This window comes from Festucalex cinctus, chromosome 7 (assembly GCF_051991245.1).
Source record: "Festucalex cinctus isolate MCC-2025b chromosome 7, RoL_Fcin_1.0, whole genome shotgun sequence".
NCBI lineage: Eukaryota > Metazoa > Chordata > Actinopteri > Syngnathiformes > Syngnathidae > Festucalex > Festucalex cinctus.
The window spans coordinates 9,732,400-9,755,455 of NC_135417.1; the positions used below are offsets into that span (position 1 = coordinate 9,732,400).

At 38.3% G+C, this 23,056-nt stretch overlaps 2 protein-coding genes across 5 annotated transcripts; both read left to right on the plus strand.

Moving 5' to 3' along the window:
• The first annotated feature begins 1,240 nt into the window (after nucleotides 1–1,240).
• On the plus strand, nucleotides 1,241–17,216 carry ptpn6 (protein tyrosine phosphatase non-receptor type 6). Of its 4 annotated transcripts, XM_077525871.1 has the most exons (16): nucleotides 3,704–3,960; nucleotides 4,059–4,132; nucleotides 5,674–5,796; nucleotides 6,990–7,184; nucleotides 10,583–10,766; nucleotides 10,853–10,969; nucleotides 12,000–12,128; nucleotides 12,330–12,426; nucleotides 13,316–13,395; nucleotides 13,489–13,635; nucleotides 13,761–13,892; nucleotides 13,981–14,135; nucleotides 15,538–15,605; nucleotides 15,685–15,836; nucleotides 16,592–16,656; nucleotides 16,939–17,216. In XM_077525871.1, the coding sequence occupies exons 2-16, from the start codon at nucleotides 4,125–4,127 to the stop codon at nucleotides 17,036–17,038; spliced, it is 1,752 nt and encodes a 583-aa protein (XP_077381997.1). In that variant the 5' UTR covers nucleotides 3,704–3,960; nucleotides 4,059–4,124; the 3' UTR covers nucleotides 17,039–17,216. The 4 variants fall into 4 exon arrangements, with proteins under 4 accessions (XP_077381996.1, XP_077381995.1, XP_077381994.1 ...); XM_077525870.1 differs by lacking the exon at nucleotides 3,704–3,960 and adding an exon at nucleotides 1,241–1,407 and having other exon boundaries at nucleotides 13,316–13,635; XM_077525869.1 differs by having other exon boundaries at nucleotides 3,701–3,960; nucleotides 4,034–4,132; nucleotides 13,316–13,635.
• A 920-nt stretch (nucleotides 17,217–18,136) lies between these two features.
• rbp5 (retinol binding protein 1a, cellular) lies at nucleotides 18,137–23,055 on the plus strand. Its single transcript, XM_077528169.1, has 4 exons — nucleotides 18,137–18,425; nucleotides 19,285–19,469; nucleotides 21,780–21,881; nucleotides 21,984–23,055. Exons 1-4 carry the CDS (start codon nucleotides 18,350–18,352, stop codon nucleotides 22,035–22,037), a joined length of 417 nt encoding a protein of 138 aa, XP_077384295.1. The 5' UTR covers nucleotides 18,137–18,349; the 3' UTR covers nucleotides 22,038–23,055.
• The last annotated feature ends 1 nt before the right edge of the window (nucleotide 23,056 follows it).

Consider the following 23,056-nt stretch of genomic DNA (forward strand, 5'->3'; position numbering starts at 1 on the left):
GTGTTTTTGGTTTTTGGATTTCTTTTTTGTGTGTCCTATTTCTACTTTTAATTAATCACTTTATGGGAGCCCTAGAAATAAGAAATCGAGGCAAATGTAATGGGTCACACCTCCTTGAGGAGTAGTTAATAATGTGGAGGCCAACCAATAGTGAAGATTGGTGAAAAAAAATCTATACTATTGTGAAATTGGTCATATGTAGATAAACAAGGTTTCTGCCCACAGCTGTGGTATTTAATTTTTTATTTAGAAAAACCTCAGATGGCAAATAAAATGTTACCCCAAAAAAAAACCCTAAAAGATACATTGGTTAATTATGTTCCTTCTGCCATCTAGTGGAAGACTATTTAATTGTTCTGCCTTTATTGATGGCCAAAAGCTTTCTCAAGAAGAATACAGGACTGTCTCAGAAAATTAGAATATTGTGATAAAGTCCATTATTTTATGCAATGCAATTAAATAAGCACAAAATGTCACACATTCTGGCTTCATTACAAATCAACTGAAATACTGCAAGCCTTTTATTATTTTAATATTGCTGATTATGGCTTACAGTTTAAGAAAACTCAAATATCCTATCTCAAAATATTAGAATATTTCCTCAGACCAAGTAAAAAAAAAAAAAAAAAAACACGCCATAATCAGCATAATTAAAACAATAAAAGGCAACATTTCAGTTGATTTGTAATGAATCCAGAATGTATGGCATTTTTGCTTATTTAATTGCATTACAGAAAATAATGGACTTCATCACAATATTCTAATTTTTCAGAGACGAGTTGTAGTAAATTCACAACACCACCAATCGGGTGATTGGATAATTTTGTTGGGGCACTAAATGCTTGGGAGTCACTCGATTGCTCACCGTAAAGGCACGGAAAAGTTTGGTGTGGAAGAACCTTACAATAAGGACAGAGACTACCACAGACACATTAGAAAACATTTATTTTTATTTTTTTATTTTTTTTTTAGAAAAAAAAATAGAATTTTTTTTTTGTTTGTCTTCCCAATTAGTTGAAGCTTTTAAATGTTTTTTTTCCCCGCCCCCATATTGAAGTGTCCCGATACTTTTGTCTCTTGGATGTGTGCATGGTATCATGAGATAACTGGAGCACATTTAAGAGTTTTTCAGACTTGAGTCAGGAAGCAGCATATTATCTCCTGGCAATTTGAGGGAATTAGAGCAAATTACAAGGGCGGGAGCATCGTCTCATCACCGGTGGACCTTTTTTGGCGGCCAAATGTAAGGAAGGAGGTGAAACATTGCAAAAAGAAAAGGGGAAAAAAAAAAGTGCTAAGTTGCGAATATTGAGGTTCAGTTGAACGTGATCTCAATTCGTCATTTCCTGCAGAAAAGTCCACAAGACGCGTCGAGCTGCCATGCGAAGAGGAACAACAGTGACGTGGGTGAGTAGATAAATGTGTCTGTTTTGCAAGTTCCTATGATGCACTGTTTTTGTCCTCATAGTTTCGCTCGAGCGTATGTTAAGAGGGTGGTGGCAGTAGGAGATCAATTTTCAGATTTTTTTTTTTTTTTTTTTTTTTTATTAAAGAAATAACTAGTGTTGGATCATTATTTGGCAACTTCAACCCACCGCGTTACTGAACTGTTATCTGTTCTCTTATGGGGACCACAAGCTTTTAAATGAATGAAGAAAAATTGTTTCCATATTTTTACCGCTTGATGTCTTCCCTGTATTTGGTTGTGTTTATTTAATCGCTTGGAAATTGATTGAATGATGAGATTCCCCCCTTGTGCTGAGGAAGCTCTCTGCAGACTGAGCATGGCCTCTGCTGCAATTCTACAAAAATTTGGGCTGGACTTTAAAAAAAATAAATAAAATAAAATAAATCGATATTGATTAATTTTCCTTTTTTATACTATTGATTCCTAATATCATGAATCAATTATTTTAATATCTTTTTCCCATAAATTCATAGGAAAATTGAATTTTAAAGGACAATTTTTTTGTATCTTGCTGTTGCTGAAATTTATTCAAATCCAAATTTGTTCACACGAATTTTAAAAGTATTCTACATTTATGAAAGACCTGACTTATTGCACTTTAAGACAATTCAGAATCTTTTATTTTTACAATTATTGAATTTGAATTATGAAAATATTTTCATCCCATCCTTGCTGATGTCAATTTTTGTCTAACGTGTTAATTTCATGAATAAACTAAATCCATTGAATCAGTTACTACCTCTGCAAAATTTAATTTGGAATTTAATGTTTGCGGAGTTTTTATCATTTCCTTTATATTTATGAAGAATTGATATTCCATAATTAATCAATAATCGGATTGAATTTAAACGAACCGAATAGGGAAAAATCAAAATTGAATCGAACTGGGCTCTTGTGAATCAAAATCAAATTGAGGAAAATTAGACAAAAATGTCAAGAAAAGCCTACTCAAACATCCAAACTTTATTTGCTGTTAAACAGAATCCCTTTAAAGATTGGCAGATATGTGCTTGACCCATTTATGACGAGTTTGAATCTGAATAAGGGCATTCTGAACACAGCCACATCCTAGCCATGAGAGGGTGTGCACACTTGTGCAACCATATTATTTCAGACTTGCCATCTTAACTCATTCAAACCCAAAAACGTGTAAATACGTTTTTAATACTTTGTGCTTCATTCCCAAAAACGTATTTATGCGTTTTGATGGGGTTTTTTGGGTTTTTTTTTTATGAATGAGCATACAGTAGGCTTTGATGCAGTATTTGATATGAAGAGGTTGCTTAAAGCAATGGTAGTTATTACAAAAAAACGACTAGCAGGTGGCACAGATTATAAGAGATCAGCCAGGATCATGTTGCAATAAGCTCCTTTTGAGAATTTGAATGAACATTGATGAAACTTAACTGTAATTTAATGCTAATTGCTGCAAAATGGAAACAGACACAAATGTGCTTTTTTTTTCCCCCCTGATGAAAGAAGAGATGCTAATCTTTCTTTTGGTAGGTTCCATGTTTTTATAGCAATCGAACACAATAGTCTGTGGGCCTTGCAAAATCAGTCAAAATCCAGTAAAGCAGTCAGGACCAAAGTCAAGTCAAGTCAAATCATTGCTTCACTGAAAATGGCTAGGAGTGAATGAGTTAAAAATAAATAAATAAATAATACGACCATTTTTTAATTGAGTTGCACAGGTTATTGGTCATAATTAATAGTGGACAAAGTTTAAAAAAAAAATAAAAATAAAAAACTGGCAATTTGAGCAGGGGTGTTATTACTTTTTACAAGCACTGTAATAGTGCGGCCGGTGAATGCATGTGAAGTGCATACGTCTTTTTTTTTTTTTTTTTTTTTTTTTTTTTTTGATGCAAGTGTTGCGTTATGGTGAGAAACTCGCGTCAGTATTTGTGTTGAAATGGTTTTGCATGCAGGCGCGCACACATGGGTGTTAAGGTACAAATAAGGAAGTGTACTGTTTCTCTCTGACCTTTGTGTTGTCACAAACACACACATACACTTGCAACAGCCGAGTAGCAGCAGACAGGTGGGCAGTCGGCCTGAGATGAAAACAAAACAATTTTGCACAAATACAATCGACAGCGTTGACCTGAGCGATGGGTGCTCACTGAAGACTCAAAACACATTTGTAATATGTTTTTCTTTTGATTTTTACCGTGACTCATTTACAACAACAAGGGGGGGGGAGGGAAAAAAAAAAAGAGGAGGAATTCCGCCTTTGTCAGCTCTTCTGGTTCCTGTCGGCGCTTTCACTATTTTGTGAAAGGAGCGACAAAAAGGAAGGAAGAGCGAGAGGCGACGTCGACACGCAACGCAGAGCGAAAGAGAGGAGGGGGAGCGCGTCAAGCAAGACGTGCTCAGTTGCGTTCAAGGGACAGCAGAGAAGTGGACGCTTTTTTTGTGTGTGTGTGTGTGTGTCTGCGTTCCCGCCGGGCGGCTCGCAAAGCGGAGCCAGAAGGGAACGATTAGAGCAGGTAATTTGGTCTTTAAAAACAAAAAGTCTGGTGTTTGTGTGTCAACTTCATTTTTTTTTTTTTGTATGCTGAGATGTAAAAGTGATGCTTTGGCGCAGGTGCCAGGAGGCCCCTCAACGGCCGTCACTCTTCTGACCGAGACGCTGTGAGTGAGGGTCGACGAGATGGTTCGGTGAGTGGTCGGTTGCGGACTTGCTCCTCGTTGGGCAATGATGACAACTTCTCTCTTTCCATTCCTTCTTCTCTTTCTGCTTCTCCATCATGTGATTTGTGGCCGTGTTTTGTTTTGATGAGTTTCTTCCGCCAAATTTGCAGTCCAGGTCTCGTTTTTTTTTTTTTTTTTTTTAAGGTGGATTTTTTTATGTTTTACATTTTAGAGATTATCAAGCGGACGTACGTGTTTTTGGCTGTTGAGGCTATTTGGTGCATTTTTTTTGTAATCGCTATAAACAATAAGCGCACCCTCGCACCTCTTTTCATAGCGAATCCACCATGTAGCGCTAACATTTAACGGCACAATTTTTTTTTGCTGTAATTTTGTATTAGAGAAAAACCGCAAAAACAAACATAACTAGACTAAGTGCAATTTCTGGAGAAATTGCATGGGAATGCTGAAAGCTGAATGCTAAGATTTTGAGTGCATTGGGAATGCTTATGAATTGAATTGAGAGATAAATTATGACCTCCTGGTTACTGGGCAATGGACTTTTCCAACTGTACCAGTGAGGAGTATCAGGCACCTGGTAATGATGATAAATTATATATATGGAAGTGGGCATGGAAAGTGATACTTAGAAAAAGTTCAATAACTGTCCCATTGAAAATGAATGGGGAAAAGTTGATAATAAATGTTAAATTGTGCAAATACTGTAAGTAATGTGGAATCAGATGATATATATATATACTCCGGGAGGCATGAATTTTTTTAAGCTAGTTGACATTTGAACAATGTAAATTCGAAGTATTATGTGGAAGTTGTTAGGGTGCAAAAAAGTGTGGAGAATAAAAATCAGAATAACATGTGAGAATGCTGAAGCATTCCCACAATAAGACAAACAAAATGGTTCACATGGCACATCACAAATGTACAAATAGTCGAATTTATGAAATATGCGCTCAATTTCTGCCATTTTTTTCCACCCAAATTTTTTCGGCATTATGGATTCCATAAGCTTCGGCATGCTTGGTCTAAAGTCCAATATGTCGTCCATGAAAATTACTGTCAACAGCTCTTATTTTGCTTGCATATGTTTAAATGTTGGTTAAATGAATCCAGCTTTTTTTAATTAATTAATTGAATTCAAATTGTAATTGCATTGTAGTGGAATGCAATTTTCAAATCGCAAACGTTGCAATTTGAGGGGGAGAAAGCCTGCTTAATTTTTTATGTTGTATATTTTATTTATTTATAATAAGTTCAGTGCTTACAAAGTGCAGTCCACGCTTGCGTATCATTTTTTTTGTTTAATAAAACATGACAAGTTGAAGTGATAAATTTGTTTGTTTTTGTTGTATTCTGACTTGACGTACTAATTTATGTTTACACCATACTTTTTTGATGGAATTTTGTGAACTTACGTTTAAAAGACTGCACTTAGATTCTTTTTCAAAATCGTTCAGCCCTGTTATTTTTTTCATCTTGTTTTTTAAAAGACATTCATCTGCTCATATTACAAAAATTCCAGCATAAATGTGTATATGGTGTGCGTGCAGGTGGTTCCACAGAGACATCACGGGCCTGCAGGCCGAAGACTTGCTGAAGACGCAGGGTATCGCCGGCAGCTTTCTGGCCCGGCCCAGCAAAAAGAACGTCGGGGACTTCTCTCTGTCCGTCAGGTGATAATGCCACTCGAAACAACGATCCTAAAATTCACTTTTTTTGATCCACTTTAATGTCATGAGCGTTTATCAGGTCATATTTGAATAAATTTGCTGGATGATGTGATGGTTTTAGTCTTAAAGTTGTGTTTGACATTGCGTAAAATGACTTCATTTGTTAGCTTTGAATGTTTTTATTTTATTTATTTTTTTGTTAAAAAAAAACAATCACTGTTTAACAGAAAATGAATTGTGCTTTCTAATAATGAGCAAATGATAAAGTGCATAAATGTTGCAGTTTAATACAAACTATGTTACCTGCCCATAGCTATCCAATATATTGTATACACAAAAGCTGTAATGATACATCATAAATAAAAAAACAACAACTGTAGAGTATAATGTTAAACAAATTTATTGTTACTTTTTACAGCATCTACAAGCTGGTGTATTGATTGATTGGGTTTATTGAACATACAAACACATCACAAGTATAAAATACAAGTTGTAGTTAAAAAAGAAAAAAGAAAAATCGCCAATAGTATCATAATTTACATTGTTCAAAAGGAGTAGGAAGAAGTACAAAAACTTACTCCCTAATGCTTTAAAAAAAAAAAAAAAAAAAAAAATTGTGACAGAAACGGGAAAATATTTTGGGAAGCTGTGGCATATGTACGTGGTCTCAATAATTTTTAAGGAGCATCTATTCAATTTAAAAATATTTATACAGTAAGTTCTGTGTTTTAAATAAATTATCAAGCATACATTTAATACAAAAAGCATTTTATTTTAATGTAAAGTGCCAGGAAATTTTTTTTCTTCATATTTTTTAAATTTATTTTATATATTATTATTATTATTATTATTTTATTGTTTTATTTTTTTGTATCATATTCATATTTGTAAATCATACCTTTTTATTGGACTTTATTACAAATAATGATATATTCCAATTGCAGCTTTTCCAATCGTAAAATAAGTTTTACAAATAGAAAGTTGCTTTTTTTTTTCTTTCGATTTCATCACAAATGTCGTAATGAAAAGCAAGCGAGCAAGCAAAACTATTTTTAAACAGTAGCTTCACGACATTGCACCACGACTACCGTAATGAAAGCTGATAAAAAGAGAGGCGTGAAATCAATCTTAACTTTTCGAAACAGATTTCAAATTAAAATTTTTTTTAAAAAAATGGCTTGTTGTTGACTTGTCAGGGTGGGCGAGCAGGTGACCCACATCCGCATCCAGAACACGGGGGACTACTACGACCTGTACGGCGGCGAGAAGTTTGCCACGCTGTCCGAGCTGGTGGAGTACTACACGGCCGACAACGGCATCCTGCAGGATAAGGACGGCACCGTCATCGAGCTCAGATACCCGCTCAACTGCTCCGACCCCACCACAGAGAGGTGCCTGACAATTCCACACTTTTCTTCCCCTCATCATTTTCGTCTCAAAGCTTGCGTGTTCAATTCAACAAATTAACCGTTTGGGAAACTTCAACCATCACATACGTTTACTTTATATTCATTAATATACATTCAACTTGAACACACTTGCATGCACTCAAATCAAATGTCATCACAGTCACTGATTTATAAGTGTACAGATTTGAAAGAGTCTGCTCCAAGACCACATTGGATTTTTGAAATGGACAATTATTACCACACAATAACGTTCATTTAACGCCGTAGTGATCGATTGATCATTAAGGGTTAATCGATTGATTGAATATTCCGTGTCCACCAGTTTGCCGTCTAGAGACACAAAAGTATGTTGAGCAATTAAGCAGTATTATAATAATAATAAAAATAATAATATAATAAGACTACATAAATAATATATATCAATAAATAAATGAATAATAATACATAATTAATAAATAAAATAAGAAAATATTTTCCCAATGATGTTCAATACCCATTGCTGTCCTATCCCACTGCAACCTAAAAATCACAATTATGAATCATTTCAAAAAATAAATAACTAAAACAAATTTATTGTGTAATAATGCTAATATTGGGTCTCTGTACATTCCAAGAAGAAAACAAAACAAAACATCAATGATGCATGAAGCACCCTTTTACACATTATTAAGCGTCCTCGGGTTCCTTTAAAAGCATTATATAAATCTCACAGTATTTTTTAAGATGAAATTATTAACTGTAACTCTCTAACAACATGAGCATTAATATTGTGAAGGCAGATTTTATCATTACGGTGTGTTGGTGTGTACCTAATGTTGTGGCCAGTGTGCATCCCCACTGCCTTATGTTGTACATTTAAATTTGGATGAACTTCAGAGCTGGCAAAAGTACCCGTGTAGTACTCTGTACTTCAGTAGAAGTACAAGTACTCGTATAAAAGTTTGATGTGGCACAACACCAACAAAAAAAAAACGTGTCCATGCAAAATGGTTTCCCTTCTGGCCCACAAGAACAGCTGAACTTTATTCGGTTTTAATTTGGGGCACTTCAAATTATGGCAGTTGTGTACAGACTCTCATTTAATATAAATTTGAAGGCGACTCATTAATTCCAAACACAGACCGTAACTAAATCAAAATTAAATTCGACAAAAGATGACAGGGAAAAGGCTACTAGAGCATCTGAGCTTTGATTTTTAACCACTGAGACTTTAAATGCTGACAGTTGTGTGCTGACTTAACATGACTTTAAATGTGACGGGTTCATTTTGAATACATATTCCCAGTTAGAATCGGGTGTGCACACTTTTGCAACTACATTATCTTGAATGCTTATGTTTTGTTGCTTACCCTCTCAAATATTTTTTTCATCCCCTGAATTGAGCTGAGCAAGTTAAATGTCACGTTAAAATGGTGGAAAGAAATTTTGAAATGATTTATCTATCACCGCTGAAGTGCCGGTAAGAAGTGGTTACGTTGGTTTATGTTGTCCATCCTGATGTGAAAAAGTCAGTCAGGTTGATAGCACAACAGCACCCCCCACCACCACCACCACCCCCGCTGTCCTTCTCTCTGTCAGTTGTCTAACTTCCCTTTTGCCGCTGCGGTTGGAAACTTGATGTTTTGACACTCTCGAAAGCGATGGCCAGACCTTCCTGGCTCGCCTTCCTCTCTTGCACACGACGCCGTGTCCTCACCGTCTTCCTCCTTTGCGCCGCCCGGCCCCTTTTTTTTTTTTTTTTTTTTTTTTTTTTTTTTGCCTCATATCGGGAAAGTCGGCGTAGGAGATGAGCTGCTTTCTTTCTTTTTTTTTTCTTTTTTTTCTATAGTCACGACTTTGAATGCATCCGGAGTGACCGGGAAAGTCGCACTGCGATTTTGTGCGCTTTTCGTACCTGCGTTCATTTTGTTTGTTTGTCAACAAGCAGAAGTTTGCCTGACAATTAATGAATTGTCATTATGTAAAAGTGCAAAAAAATCGTTATCACGCGGCAGCGCAAAACGAATTTGTTGGCGCGTCTATGGCATGTTGCGTTTCTGTTAGCATTAAGCTAAACGTGTTTTCATGCTTCGTGTGACAGTAAATATCAACAACAAAAAAGCTTAGTTCAGTTCAATGGACATTGTGCTGCTCCTTCTGGATACGGATCACAACTCCTCGGTATAATATTTGTCATTTTTCACATCGAGAGTCGTTATCACGCGCGTCGGCGCCAAACGGATGTTGTTTGTTAGCGCGTCTATGGCATGTTGCGTTTTTGTTAGCTTTAAGCTAAACGTGTTTTCATGTTTCGTGTGACAGTAAATATCAACAAAAAAAAAGCTTAAATCCTATTTTTTTATATATATATTTACTGTCACACTAAACATGAAAACACGTTTAGCTTAATGCTAACAAAAATGAAAAACACCATAGACGCGCTAACAAATGACATCCGTTTTGCGCTGACGCGTGATAACAATTCTCAATATGAAAAATGACAAATATTATACTGAGTGGTGACCTGTATCCAGAAGGAACAGCACAATGTCAATTGAACTGACACACACACAAAAAATCTATTTAATTCAGTCATTACTGAATGATTTTCTGAAGTACAATATTACAGTAATATGAGGGGGGGATTTTTCTTTCTTTTCACTTCTGCAAACGTGCACAATGTTCAATAATTGATAAATGGCGAAGAATGTTGTCTGTGGGGCTGGTGGGGGTGCTCAGAGGTTGAGGGTGGGGGTGGGGGGGGAGTGTGGGACCAGCTTGGTTGACGGCTAAAAATACTTTGTCCTCTTTAGCCACAAAATCTGTCATCAGAAATTTTCCGACCGCAAAGCAGGAAGTTCAGAAGAAAAAATCGAGAACTGGGTCTAAAATTAAGCCCAACCCAGCTTGAGTGTACATTCACTTGCAACGCACGCACGCACGCACGCACAAAATGGAGGGGGGAAAAAAAAAGTATCTTGTTTGAATAGCATGAGCAATGTGGATGATTTGCAAATGGCATGTGGATTGAGCAATGATGCATAAAAACACATTTTTTTTTTTTGGGTAATTTTTTTTTTTGAGTAAAATTTATTCAACAAAATTTGCAAGTGTATTAAATATTATAGAAATATTGAATATTAATTATAACACCTAAAAATCCAACTAGTAAGGCTAAAATGCATTTATATTTATGTAGTAAAATGCAAAATATTTTCTTATTTTTATCACTTTTTGTTGTCTTATTGATTTTTGAAAATGTTCATTATCATAGTTAAAACTAATAAACATGCAAAGTGCAAATTGGAGATCATTTTGGGCATTGTTAACACAATATTTCGCCCGATCTCATCGTTTGCAATCTCACCTCATTTCTTGTTCATCTCTCATGTCACGTCCAGGTGGTATCACGGCCACCTGTCGGGTCCAAACGCAGAGAAGATGCTGTTGGCCCGGGACGAGTCGGGCACCTTCCTGGTCCGAGAGTCGCTATCCAAGCCGGGAGATTTTGTGCTGTCGGTGCTGACGGACGAGCGCAGCAAAACGGGGGCGAGGAGGGTTTCTCACATCAAGATCATGTGTCAGGTGTGTGCGTGCGAGCGAGGCGAGCTTGTCTGCGTGTTGTCGTTTTGTTTTGTTGTTGTTTAGAAGTTGTATTTTTCTCTTTGTAGAACGAGCGCTACACCGTGGGAGGCTCGGACATGTTCGACACGCTCAGCGACTTGGTGGACTTCTACAAACGCAAAGGCATCGAGGAGATTTCGGGGAACTGGGTGCACCTCCAACAAGTACGCTGGGTGGAGGAATTGTAAATTACAGCATGGTTGATTAACTCATTCACTCCCAGCCGTTTTTCACTGACACCCTTTTGGATTTTGACTGATTTTTTTTCAAGGTCCACAGAATATTCTGTTCTTTTGCTATAAATACGTGGAACCTACCAAAAAAAAAAGTTTAGCGTCTCCGTTCCCGTTTTGCATTAATTAGCATTAGAATGTAGCGAAGTTTCATCATTATTTACAAACCTGTTGAAAACACTGGCAAAAAGAGCTTGTTGCAACATAGTGATCTCTTATACTCTGCTGCAACCCGCTGGCCGTTTTTTGTAATAACTACCATTGCTTTAAGCCACCTCTTCATGTCAGAAGCTGTATCAAATCTTTCTGTATACTCTAGCATTAAAAAAGAAAAAAAAAAAAGTGTAAATACATTTTTGGGAGTGAAGGACAAAATATAAAAAAAAAAAAAACGTATTTACATGTTTTTAGGTTTGAATGACTTAATAGCCCCTTAAGTCATTCGCTCCCAGCCATTTTCACCGAAGCAATCCTGTTCACTCCCGGCTGTTTTACTGGATTTTGACTGATCCTGCAAGGTCCACACAATATTGTGTTCTATTGCTATAAAAACATGGACCCTACAAAAAAAAATTAAAGTCTCTTCTTTCATTAGTAAAAAAAAGTATATTTCTTTGTTTCCGTTTTGCAGCAATTAGCATTAGAATATAGCGAAGGTTAATCAATTTTCACAAATCTGTTTAGATCTTGTGAGTAATTGAGCTTTTTTCAACATGGTCCTGGTTGATTTCCTTTGCTCTGCTGCCACCTGCTGGCAGTTTGTGTAATAACTAGCATTTCTTCGACCGTTCTTTGCAGTTGAAAGGCTGCATCAAAGCCTTCTGTATGCTCTAGCATTTAAAAAAAAACAAAAAAAACGTATAAATACGTCTTTGGGAGCAAATGAGTTAAAATGGTAATAATATCTGAGATGTTTACATACAGTATGAATGCCGTCTTAATTTGCGTGTGCATCCGGCAGCCGTATTACTCCACCAGAGTGAACGCGGCCGACATCGACAGCCGAGTGAAGCAGTTGGACCAGACGACACTCATGCAGCAGGAGGCCGAGGGCGGGAAAATCAAGGCGGGCTTCTGGGAGGAGTTTGATGTAAGTCAAATCGCCGTTCAGCATCGCATTGTTTTATGACCTAATCTAGAACTTGGTCAATCTTCAATAATAGCAGTGGGCTGCCATCTTGTGGTGGCAGAATTAAACATGTTGAATGCTTTAAGGATTTCAGCGAAGTGGCTCAAAAAGGGCCGTTATGAGTGAATTTGATTCCTAAACATCTTCTCGACTGCCACCCAGGCTCTCCAAAAGTTGGAGGCGAAGGTGAAAAAGAGTCGAGAGGAAGGCCAGAGACCAGAGAACAAGACCAAAAACAGATACAAGAATATTCTTCCTTGTAAGTCTCATATTTCATTTCCATTTAACAGTGGACGTACTTGTGGTTTAAAACCTGCAGTGTCACCGATTGGTGGATTTTTTTTTTCTTTCAATATTTTTTTTTTATGATATTAAAAAAGAAATTATTTTAGGAGCCAACCCCCGTTTTTTTTTTTGTTTTGTTTTTTTGTGGAACAGGTTTATCACCAGCTTTTCAATAATTTTTGAGGATTTAAATTTTTGCTATTTTGCTATGCCCACTCTCTATCACCCACGATTAGCGAGGCTCGACTCAACTTGTCGGTATTATACCGCCCCCAGGTGGTCAAGGTACACAACAGAAGGAGCACCACGATGACCATTGAACTGAAGAAAAAAAAAAAATGTAGCAAAACTGTTCAATTTAAATTTATCATTACTGAATGTTAGGGATGTAACGATACATTGAAAATTGATTTAAACTGCTTAAAATATGCATCGATGTAAAAAAAAAAAAAAAAACTAAATTCACAACACCAAGTTACTGTTTGTAACAAGGAAAAAAATGCAGATGTTAAAATAAATTTTGAGTTTAAATTTTGACTACAAAAGTCTTATTTTGTAAAAATAAATAAATAAATAAAAATACTAGTAAAATTTGGGAATAAAAATATAATTGAACTGGGGCTTGAGTGAATTGGTACATTCCTACTGAATGTTTCTAAGTATACTATTATGGAGTACTATTTTACTAATTTAAAAAAAAAACTACTTTTTTTTTTTTTTTTTTGAGAGGCTGGAATGTATTAATGGCATTTCCATTTATTTCAATAAGGAAAAAATGCTTAAAAAAGGCACCACTGTAGACAATAAATCTTTCAAGTGTGCCTGTACTGACCCAATAACTATTTTTGAATTCCTCATTCCAGTCAATGACACCAGAGTCACCCTGCAGGACACCGACCCCAACGTGGTGGGTTCCGATTACATCAACGCCAACTACATGCGAGTACGTCCCCCCAAATCTTGTCAGGCCTCTCTCGCGAAATGCAAGAAAAAAAAGAAAAAAAAGATGAAGTTTCTTACCTGGGCTGCTTTGCAGAACACCTTGTGGGAGTCTGAGAATCAGAAAGTTTACATCGCCACTCAGGGTTGCCTGGCAACGACGGTCAACGACTTCTGGCAGATGGTGTGGCAGGAGAACACCAGGGTCATCGTCATGACGACGAGGGAGGTGGAGAAAGGGCGGGTCAGTCTTCCCCCCCCCCCCATATTGTCCAAATCACACGTTCACAGCGATGCTAGCGATGCTAGCTGTATTCGCCCGCAGCTGGTGGTTTCCGCTCATCCTGAACGTCTTGACTGTCCTCGCAGAACAAATGTGTGCCGTACTGGCCCGACGGCGACTCCCCCAAGGAGGTGGGCCGCTACGTGGTGACCTCCAAGTCGGAGAGGGAAGCGACCGATTACAAAGTCCGAGTCTTGGAGGTGGCGCCCGTGAACAAGGTGGTGGACTCCGCACGCCTCTGACCTCGCTGGGCTCCGTTCAAACTTACTCACATTTTTTTTTTTTTAATCACTTCCTGTTTAACAGCCCAAGCACTCGCGCATCGTGTGGCACTACCAGTACATGAGCTGGCCCGACCACGGCGTCCCCCAGGAGCCCGGCGGCGTCCTCAGCTTCCTCACGCAAGTCAACGCCAAACAGGCTGAATATCCCGATGCCGGCCCCATGATCATCCACTGCAGGTACGCACACGAGCCACAGTTGACCGTCATTTGTCACAATGAGATATACTGCAGAATAAGCAACCCGTATGCACCCATAAGCTGAAGCTGCATCAAATCCTTCTGCATGCTCTTGCATTAAAAACAAAAAAACAAAAAAAAACGCATAAATACGTTTTTGGGATTGAAGGACAAAGTATTAAAAACGTATTTACACGTTTTTGGATTTGAATGAGTTCATGAACAGCAGTTGTACAAATACAGTATGTATAGCGATGAAGCTACAATAACTAAAGTGGAAGTCAACCTTAAACATTTCTTGACAATAATTATGGTCTAATTATGTTATTATGGTTTATATCACGTTAGTGGAGTTTGAGTTAAGCAGCAAAAATCCCGCCGTTTTTATCCATCTCGGGGGCGGCCATTTTGCCACTTGCTGTTGACTGACGATGACATCACAGTTGGTCAGGACTCATGCAACAACCACCTGTTTTCTGAAGCTGAGCTCTTGTTACCTGAGCAACATTGATGTCATCTTAAGTCGACAGCAAGTGGCAAAATGGTTGACCCAGGCCGGGATTAAAGCCACAACCTCCAAGTCTGAGGGTAGGCGCTCTACCACTAGGCCATTGAATTTGGATGTCGGAATGTTAGAAAGATGAAAAATGAGCTTAGTAAATATAACAAAACCTGTGTTTTCATACTTGTAATTTTTCCATTTATCTTATTTATTTATAGATATTATGCAACATCTTAAAATAAGAAAATACATCGTATGAAACCCCAGTTCAGGACCTTTTGATGTTCTTCTTCTGAGCATGAGAAAAAAAAAAGTGTCACTTTTGGTTCTGGAAAGAGCTTCTGAGATCCTGGGAGTAGCGTAAACGATGGTATCATCTGAATAAAAATGAAAATTGCATCCATCCACACTGTAACCTAAAGAATAATAGTGTATCTAAGAGGGAGCCCTGCGGAACTCCATGACAAATATTGAGCCATTTAGATGCAAGCCCGTCAGACTGAACATGTTTTTTTAAAGCCAGATTGTTGTGACGATGAAAAATAATTTATGGAAAGGCAGCCAATCCCTTTAACTGATCCTTCACAAACAATTTCTAAAAAAACTGTGAAAACATTCCAAAGCCCTCGTTTCGATGTCTCGGCGAATGATCCCAGTTTCGGGATTAGCCGAGCAAAAGCTTTCGAGTCAACTGATAGTTTATCCGTGAGGAATGTTGCTGCTTGTGACGCGAGGAGTATAAAGGCCTTGTTTGTTTCCATATGTGTTTGGGAATGCAAGCCCCGCCTCCCCGTTCCTTCGTCTTGCTCAACAGTTTCTCCAATGAACCGATGCAAAACCGAAGCTGTCACATGGTCGTTTGCCAACCACTTTTACCACTGATTCTACTTTTGTCTGCAGTGCTGGAATCGGTCGGACGGGCACCATTGTGGTGATCGACATGATAATTGAGACCATTGACACGATAGGTAATTAAAAAAAAACAACAACTGCCATTGACGTTTGTTAGTAAGTTGGTCCTCTGAAGCTCTCTGGTCCGCCTCCCAGGTCTAAACTGTGACATCGACATCTCCAAGTACATCCAGATGGTGCGCGAGCAGCGCTCCGGCATGGTCCAGACCGAGGCCCAGTACAAGTTCATCTACCTGTCCGTGTCCGAGTACATCCAGATCACCAAGGCCAAAGACGGCGCCTCCATGGTAAAGAACGACGATTTGGAATATGGCCAGTTAACTCTTTCGCTTGCAGACATTTTCACTCTGATTTTGACTGATTTTTGCAAGGTCCGCAGAATATTCTGTTCTATTGCTATAAAAACATAGAACTTACCAAAAGAAAGATTAGAGTCTCTTCTTTCATCAGGAAAAAAATAGTATATTTGTATCTGTTTCCATTTTGCAGCAATTAGCATTAGAATGTTGCTAAGTTTCATCATAATTCACAAACCTGTTGAAAACACTGGCAAAAAGAGCTTGTCGCAACATGGCCCTGGCCGATCTCTTATACTCTGCTGCCACCTAATGGCCATTTTTACTTTTAATAACTACCATTGCTTTAAGCGACCTCTTCAGGTCAGAAGCTGTATCAAAGCCTTCTGTATGGTCTAGCATTAAAAAAAAAAAAAAAAAAAAACGTTTTTGGGAATGAAGTAAAAAGTATTAAAAAAAAAAACATTTATACGTTTTTAGGTTTGAATGAGTTAATATGCGATTATTTATTCTTATCAAGGTCCCCCTTTGCATGTATTTTTGAGCAAACAAGTTATATGTCATTCAACAAGACAAGAACAGACCAACGTATAGTTTTGTCAACAGGCCTTTGAACCTTGCTCCGCCGATTTGAACCCAGAGGCACTTTTTTTTTTTTATCAGCAGCGCTTTGTCAAAGTTGAACTTTGGCCTAAAAAGAAATCCACTCCATTAGATTTCAACCCTGTTTTTATCTCCTCCTGCAGGAGGCCGAGACGGAGTACGCAAATCTGCAGCTCAAACACCCGCCGGGGAGCAGAAACGTGGCAAAGTGAGTGAATGTGAAGAAAAAAATAAATAAGTTGAATTCCCGTCACGACCGTAGACGTGTTTGACATCACACGGATTCTCCAAAGCTCTCACCGAAGTGACGACCGTCGCTCGACTTTTGAGGGAGGAGCATCGGCCACGTCGTCAAATATGTATTAACGTGACACGTTATCTATTCGTATCTGTGAGTTGGAGCTGAGGCTCCCTTGCTAAAGCGTATGAACAAAGGCCCACCAAACATTTACATTATTTTGCAGCCTGGTAAAACTTTTTGTCTTTGCAGAGCGCAAGAGTCGGACGTGTACGAGAACCTGAGCAAAGGCAAGAAAGACAAGAAGAAGACTAAGTCGGACAAGAAAAGTGGCTCATTAAAGAAAAAATGAGTGTTTTTGGAAAAGTATGTTTTGAAGTGTTATTTATGTGGGCACAGCACAAAAACATGACATAACATTTCAGTGTTGTGACAATACTACACACGTACAACTTGAACTGCAGTTTCATTTCAATTACTTACAATTACCTTTACGGCCAATAAAAATCAGCATTTCAAGTTGCAAGGAACGATTGAGAATGTGAGATTCTGTGGACATAATTCATACACCACAATGCAGATTAGTGAGTTGAACAAACAACCCAGTTTGTTAAAAAAAAAAATAAAAAAAAATCTAAATTACTACTCACATTTTTTGGGGATTTGAATCTACTTATTGTCTAAATGCTTATTTCCTCCTCACGAAATATGCAAAAGTACAATTAAATTTCATGTTTCATTCATCATGATTTACCAATCATTTTTTAAAATTCTGTCTTGCATTAGGGAGAACATATGAGGAAAATAATTTAACTTATTTATTTTATTCTAAGTTAATATAAGTTATGTGAAGAAAATGAATTAATATATAACTTTTATTTTATTACATTTGTTTTCTTAATATAGCCACATTTAAATAATTATTCAATAATGTAACTACTGGGATTCATTTAATTTGAATGAAAAAAGATAACCACAATACTGAATAAATATAATTTTAACTTAATCTCTTATTCAAAAACTTTTGCAGATCACTAATTATTTTTAACCTTTTTTTTCCACTTTAGTTTTACCTTTTAATGTTACTTCAAAATAAACAAATGATGCCATTTAATAACATATTTTAGTGATTTGTTTTGCAATGTTTTATTTTTCTACTTTTGTATTTTAGTTTACAATTTTCATCAAATAAATGATTTTAATCAGGATTAGTTTTTTTGTTTTTGTTTTTTTATTTTATTTTATTTTTTTATTAGAACCTGTGCTGGTATTTTTCAGCACATTTATTCGATCTATTTTTAGTAGCTTATGTTATTTATTAAAACAGATGAGTGAGAAGCTTTTTTTAGGGGGAGGGGTCCACTCCTCCTCCAGCAACATGCCCCTCCTTCCTGCTCAGGTTCGGCTGTTTAGGCTCCGCCCCCTGGAGTGAAAGGCAAGAGGGAAGAAGATTGAATGAACCCTCCTCCCTCCTTTCTTTCTTCCCTCCCTCCAAACTCTGGCATGAGTGAAAAAAGAAGCTGTGAGCCTTTTGTGAGTCACCGCTGCTTTCCGGAATCAACTGTTGAACAGCTCGGAATTCTTACTTGCCGCACGTTTTGCTGCCTCTGAAACATCTCGCAACATTTCCACGCGCGTGTTTGGAGTCCGGGACCAAGCCAGCATGTCCAAACCTGATTACTCGGGTGTTTTTCATATGGTGGAACAGGAGAACATGGACGCCTACCTCGCAGCTTTAGGTGAGACGTTGTTTGTCTTCATTCAAAGAGGAAGCACCTTTTTTTTTTTTTTTTTTTAAGTAAATATGTAAAATAAGGAAAATATGCAAATTGAAGGATTGCACACAAGATTTTTTTAAGTGGTTATCACTCTTTCACTCATCCAAACCCAAAAAAACATATAAATACGTTTTTTAATACTTTGTCCTGCACCCCCAAAAACGTATTTATACTTTTTATTTTATTATTTTTTTTATGCTAGAGCATGATAACAGCTTCTGACATGAAAAGGTCACGTAAAGGAATGGCAGTTATGACAAAAAAAACAACCAGTAGGTGGCAGTAGAGTATAAGAGATCAATTAGGGCCATGTTGCGACAAGCAATTTTTGCCAGTGTTTTCAACAGGTTTGTGAATATCGAAACTTCGCTATATTCTAATGCTAATTGCTGCAAAATGGAAACAGATACAAATATGCATTTCTTTTCAGATGAAAGAAGAGACTAATCTTTCTTTTGGTAGGTTCCATGTTTTTATAGAAATATTACACAATATTTTGTGGGCCGTGCAAAATCAGTCAAAATCCAACAAAACAGCTGCGAGCGAAGGGGGTTGCGTCAGTGAAAATGGCTCCCAGTGAATGAGTGAAATTATATAATTCCATTAAATTTCTATTTACACCTATGAAGCATTAGCAAAAATGAAACGGCCCACACCCTTCATTTCAAAAATGCCGCAATCTCCATTTGCAGCTGCACATTCAAGGACTGAGCTCATCACCCTGTCCTCTGCGTGACCCCCCCCCCCCCCCCCCCCCAATCCACACACACACACACACACACAGCTTTCCATTGAATTGCGCCCCTCCTTCTCTTTCTAGACATCAACTTTGCTCTTCGGAAGATCGTGTGCCTGCTGAAGCCCACCAAGGACATCAGCCACGACCCGGCCACGGGGGCCATGACGATCCGCACGCTCACCACCTTCAAGAACTTCAACATGGACTTTGTCATCGGGCAGGAGTTCACGGAAGACCTCGGCCCCGTGGACGGTCGCACGTGCCAGGTCGGTGTGGAACATTCGGGAAAGAAAAAGAATTTCAAGCTGGAGGTGTGATAAGACGAGCTGGCTTTGTGCGAGCCAAGTCATTCGGGCCTCCTGCGGGGATTTTGTGTTGCGACTCCCCCCTGTGGTTCGCCTCACAATAGGTAGCGATGTGTGTGAAAGACTCCCAATGAAAACAAATTACGCCGAACAACTACAAAAACAGGGATTTGTCTGGGACGCTTTTGAAAATTCAGCCCCCGAAGCCAGTTTGTCTTAGCAACATAAAATTTGGTGGACATGTCTATCATGAGTAGACCCACAAAAAAGATTCAAGAAGCCATGCTCGAAAGCACACCAGAAGTCTGCCATTTTGGTTTGAAGTGGCCATTTTAGGGTTATCCTGGCAAACTTGTCTGACAGGTATACAGTATATAAAAAAATTCAGCCCCCGAAGCCAGTTTGTCTTAGCAGCATGGAATTTGGTGGACATGTCTATCATGAGTAGACCCACAAAAAAGTCTCAAGAAGCCATGCTAGAAAGCACACCAGAAATCTGCTGTTTTGGTTCAAAGTGGCCGTTTTAGTGTCACCTTGGCAAACTTGTCTGACAGATGTACAGTATGTAAAAAAATTCAGCCCCCGAAGCCAGTTTTTCTTAGCAACATGAAATTTGGTGGACATGTCTATCATGAGTAGACCCACAAAAAAGTCTCAAGAAGCCATGCTAGAAAGCACACCAGAAATCTGCTGTTTTGGTTCAAAGTGGCCGTTTTAGTGTCACCTTGGCAAACTTGTCTGACAGATGTACAGTATGTAAAAAAATTCAGCCCCCGAAGCCAGTTTGTCTTAGCAGCATGAAATTTGGTGGACATGTCTATCATGAGTAGACCCACAAAAAAGTCTCAAGAAGCCATGCTAGAAAGCACACCAGAAATCTGCTGTTTTGGTTCAAAGTGGCCGTTTTAGTGTCACCTTGGCAAACTTGTCTGACAGATGTACAGTATGTAAAAAATTTCAGCCCCCGAAGCCAGTTTGTCTTAGCAACATGAAATTTGGTGGACATGTCTATTAGTAGCAGACCCACAAAAAAGTGTCAAGAACCCATACTTGAAAAGACACGGGAAGTCTGCCATTTTGGTTTGAAGTGGCCATTTTAGGGTTATCCTGGCAAACTTGTCTGACAGGTATACAGTATATAAAAAAATTCAGCCCCCGAAGCCAGTTTGTCTTAGCAGCATGGAATTTGGTGGACATGTCTATCATGAGTAGACCCACAAAAAAGTCTCAAGAAGCCATGCTAGAAAGCACACCAGAAATCTGCTGTTTTGGTTCAAAGTGGCCGTTTTAGTGTCACCTTGGCAAACTTGTCTGACAGATGTACAGTATGTAAAAAAATTCAGCCCCTGAAGCCAGTTTGTCTTAGCAGCATGAAATTTGGTGGACATGTCTATCATGAGTAGACCCACAAAAAAGTCTCAAGAAGCCATGCTAGAAAGCACACCAGAAATCTGCTGTTTTGGTTCAAAGTGGCCGTTTTAGTGTCACCTTGGCAAACTTGTCTGACAGATGTACAGTATGTAAAAAAAATTCAGCCCCTGAAGCCAGTTTGTCTTAGCAGCATGAAATTTGGTGGACATGTCTATCATGAGTAGACCCACAAAAAAGTCTCAAGAAGCCATGCTAGAAAGCACACCAGAAATATGCTGTTTTGGTTCAAAGTGGCCGTTTTAGTGTCACCTTGGCAAACTTGTCTGACAGATGTACAGTATGTAAAAAAATTCAGCCCCCGAAGCCAGTTTGTCTTAGCAACATGAAATTTGGTGGACATGTCTATTAGTAGCAGACCCACAAAAAAGTGTCAAGAACCCATACTTGAAAAGACACGGGAAGTCTGCCATTTTGGTTTGAAGTGGCCATTTTAGGGTTATCCTGGCAAACTTGTCTGACAGATGTACAATATGTAAAAGAATTCAGCCCCCGAAGCCAGTTTGTCTTAGCAACATGAAATTTGGTGGACATGTCTATCATGAGTAGACCCACAAAAAAGTCTCAAGAAGCCAGGCTCGAAAGCATACCAGAAGTCTGCCATTTTGGTTCGAAGTGGCCATTTTAGGGACATTTTTTTTTCCAGAACATCAAGTATGACGTATTTCAACTCAAGGTGTCAGTTTATTATTATTTTGATTTTTTTTTTATCGTAAGTTTCACTTCGTTCTGTCGTTCTGCTCGCGAACAACACAAAAGCGGGTTTTACATCCAAACTACTTAACATGCAGAGTGTGCGCGCGGTTGTCCTCACAACATGTTTTTGAACCACCTCGTCCGCAGACCACCGTGAGCTGGGAAGGGGACAAGCTGGTTTGCGTACAGCGAGGCGAGAAGGAAGGCCGGGGGTGGACGCACTGGCTGGATGGCGACAAGCTGCATTTGGTGAGGGGGGCGGAGACGGAGACATACATTAGGCCTTGACTGTCACTATTAATTAAACACCTCCTTCATCTTCCCCTTAATGGCCTTTCTACTTCTCCGCAGGAGATGAGAGTGGAAGGCGTCGTTGCCAGGCAGGTCTTCAAGAAAGCCAATTGAAGTTTCTGATAACGGTGGACCCCCAGCTATTCGCGCGGGATCAGGACCAGGCCCGATCGCAAACAGCCAATTTTTTCTTGAAGGTCCCCTTAAAGTGATTCATTGCATTCATTACTATTTTAAACCTTAAATATACCATAAACTATGATCCCAAAACATTTTTAGAAAGTACTGTATTCCAAACATTTGTTGTACCCTTAAAATGCAGTAAACAACTTATGGGTAAGAAAACAAATCTTTACAGTGCCTTCGTTGTCCGCCAAGCAATGTAGCATTTAGCTAGCGCTTTCCGTTTAGCTCAACCTGAAACTACTTGATAGACACGGCGACAAACGCCAACTGGCGGTCATAGATTAGTTTCCTAACATTCAGTTGTGCTGTTATTATGGAATTCCACTTTTTTTTTATGTTGTTTAGTCCTAGTTGAGAGAACCTATCGAAGTTCTGCTGTCAAACTCAAATCGTCTTTGGACGCCATCTTGTGGTCAGGGTCAGAATCACACGTGCATCTTACATTTTGGCTCGTATCACAAGACAAATAATTTGCCAAGGTATTTGTGAGTGAAGCCACTTTTATCTCAAAGCAGTACTATAAATTTTGTTTATTTTTTGGCATGGTTACGGTCAAGGGTTGTTTCGATTAAACAGATGTTTCAATATAGTCAATATCATACATATGGAAGACAGTATATTGACATGAAAAAAAATCATTGTAGGACTTTTTTTCACAAATAAATTTTTCCATGAATAATGGAGGATAAATATTATTTTTTGTGATATGCGGGCTCCACTGTGAACTATTCGCCTGTATACGAAATAGTCAAGGTACATATACGTAATTACGTATACTGTTTAAAAAAAAAAAAAAAAAAAAAAGGAATTCTGATCGTATATGATGTTATTGAATGTTTGCATGTGATGGTACCAAATATAGAGTAACAAAGTAAAGCAAATAGTGCAGCTGTATGTACATGTTATTCGGACAGTACAACAATAAAACAATCGAAATGTGCTGGAAG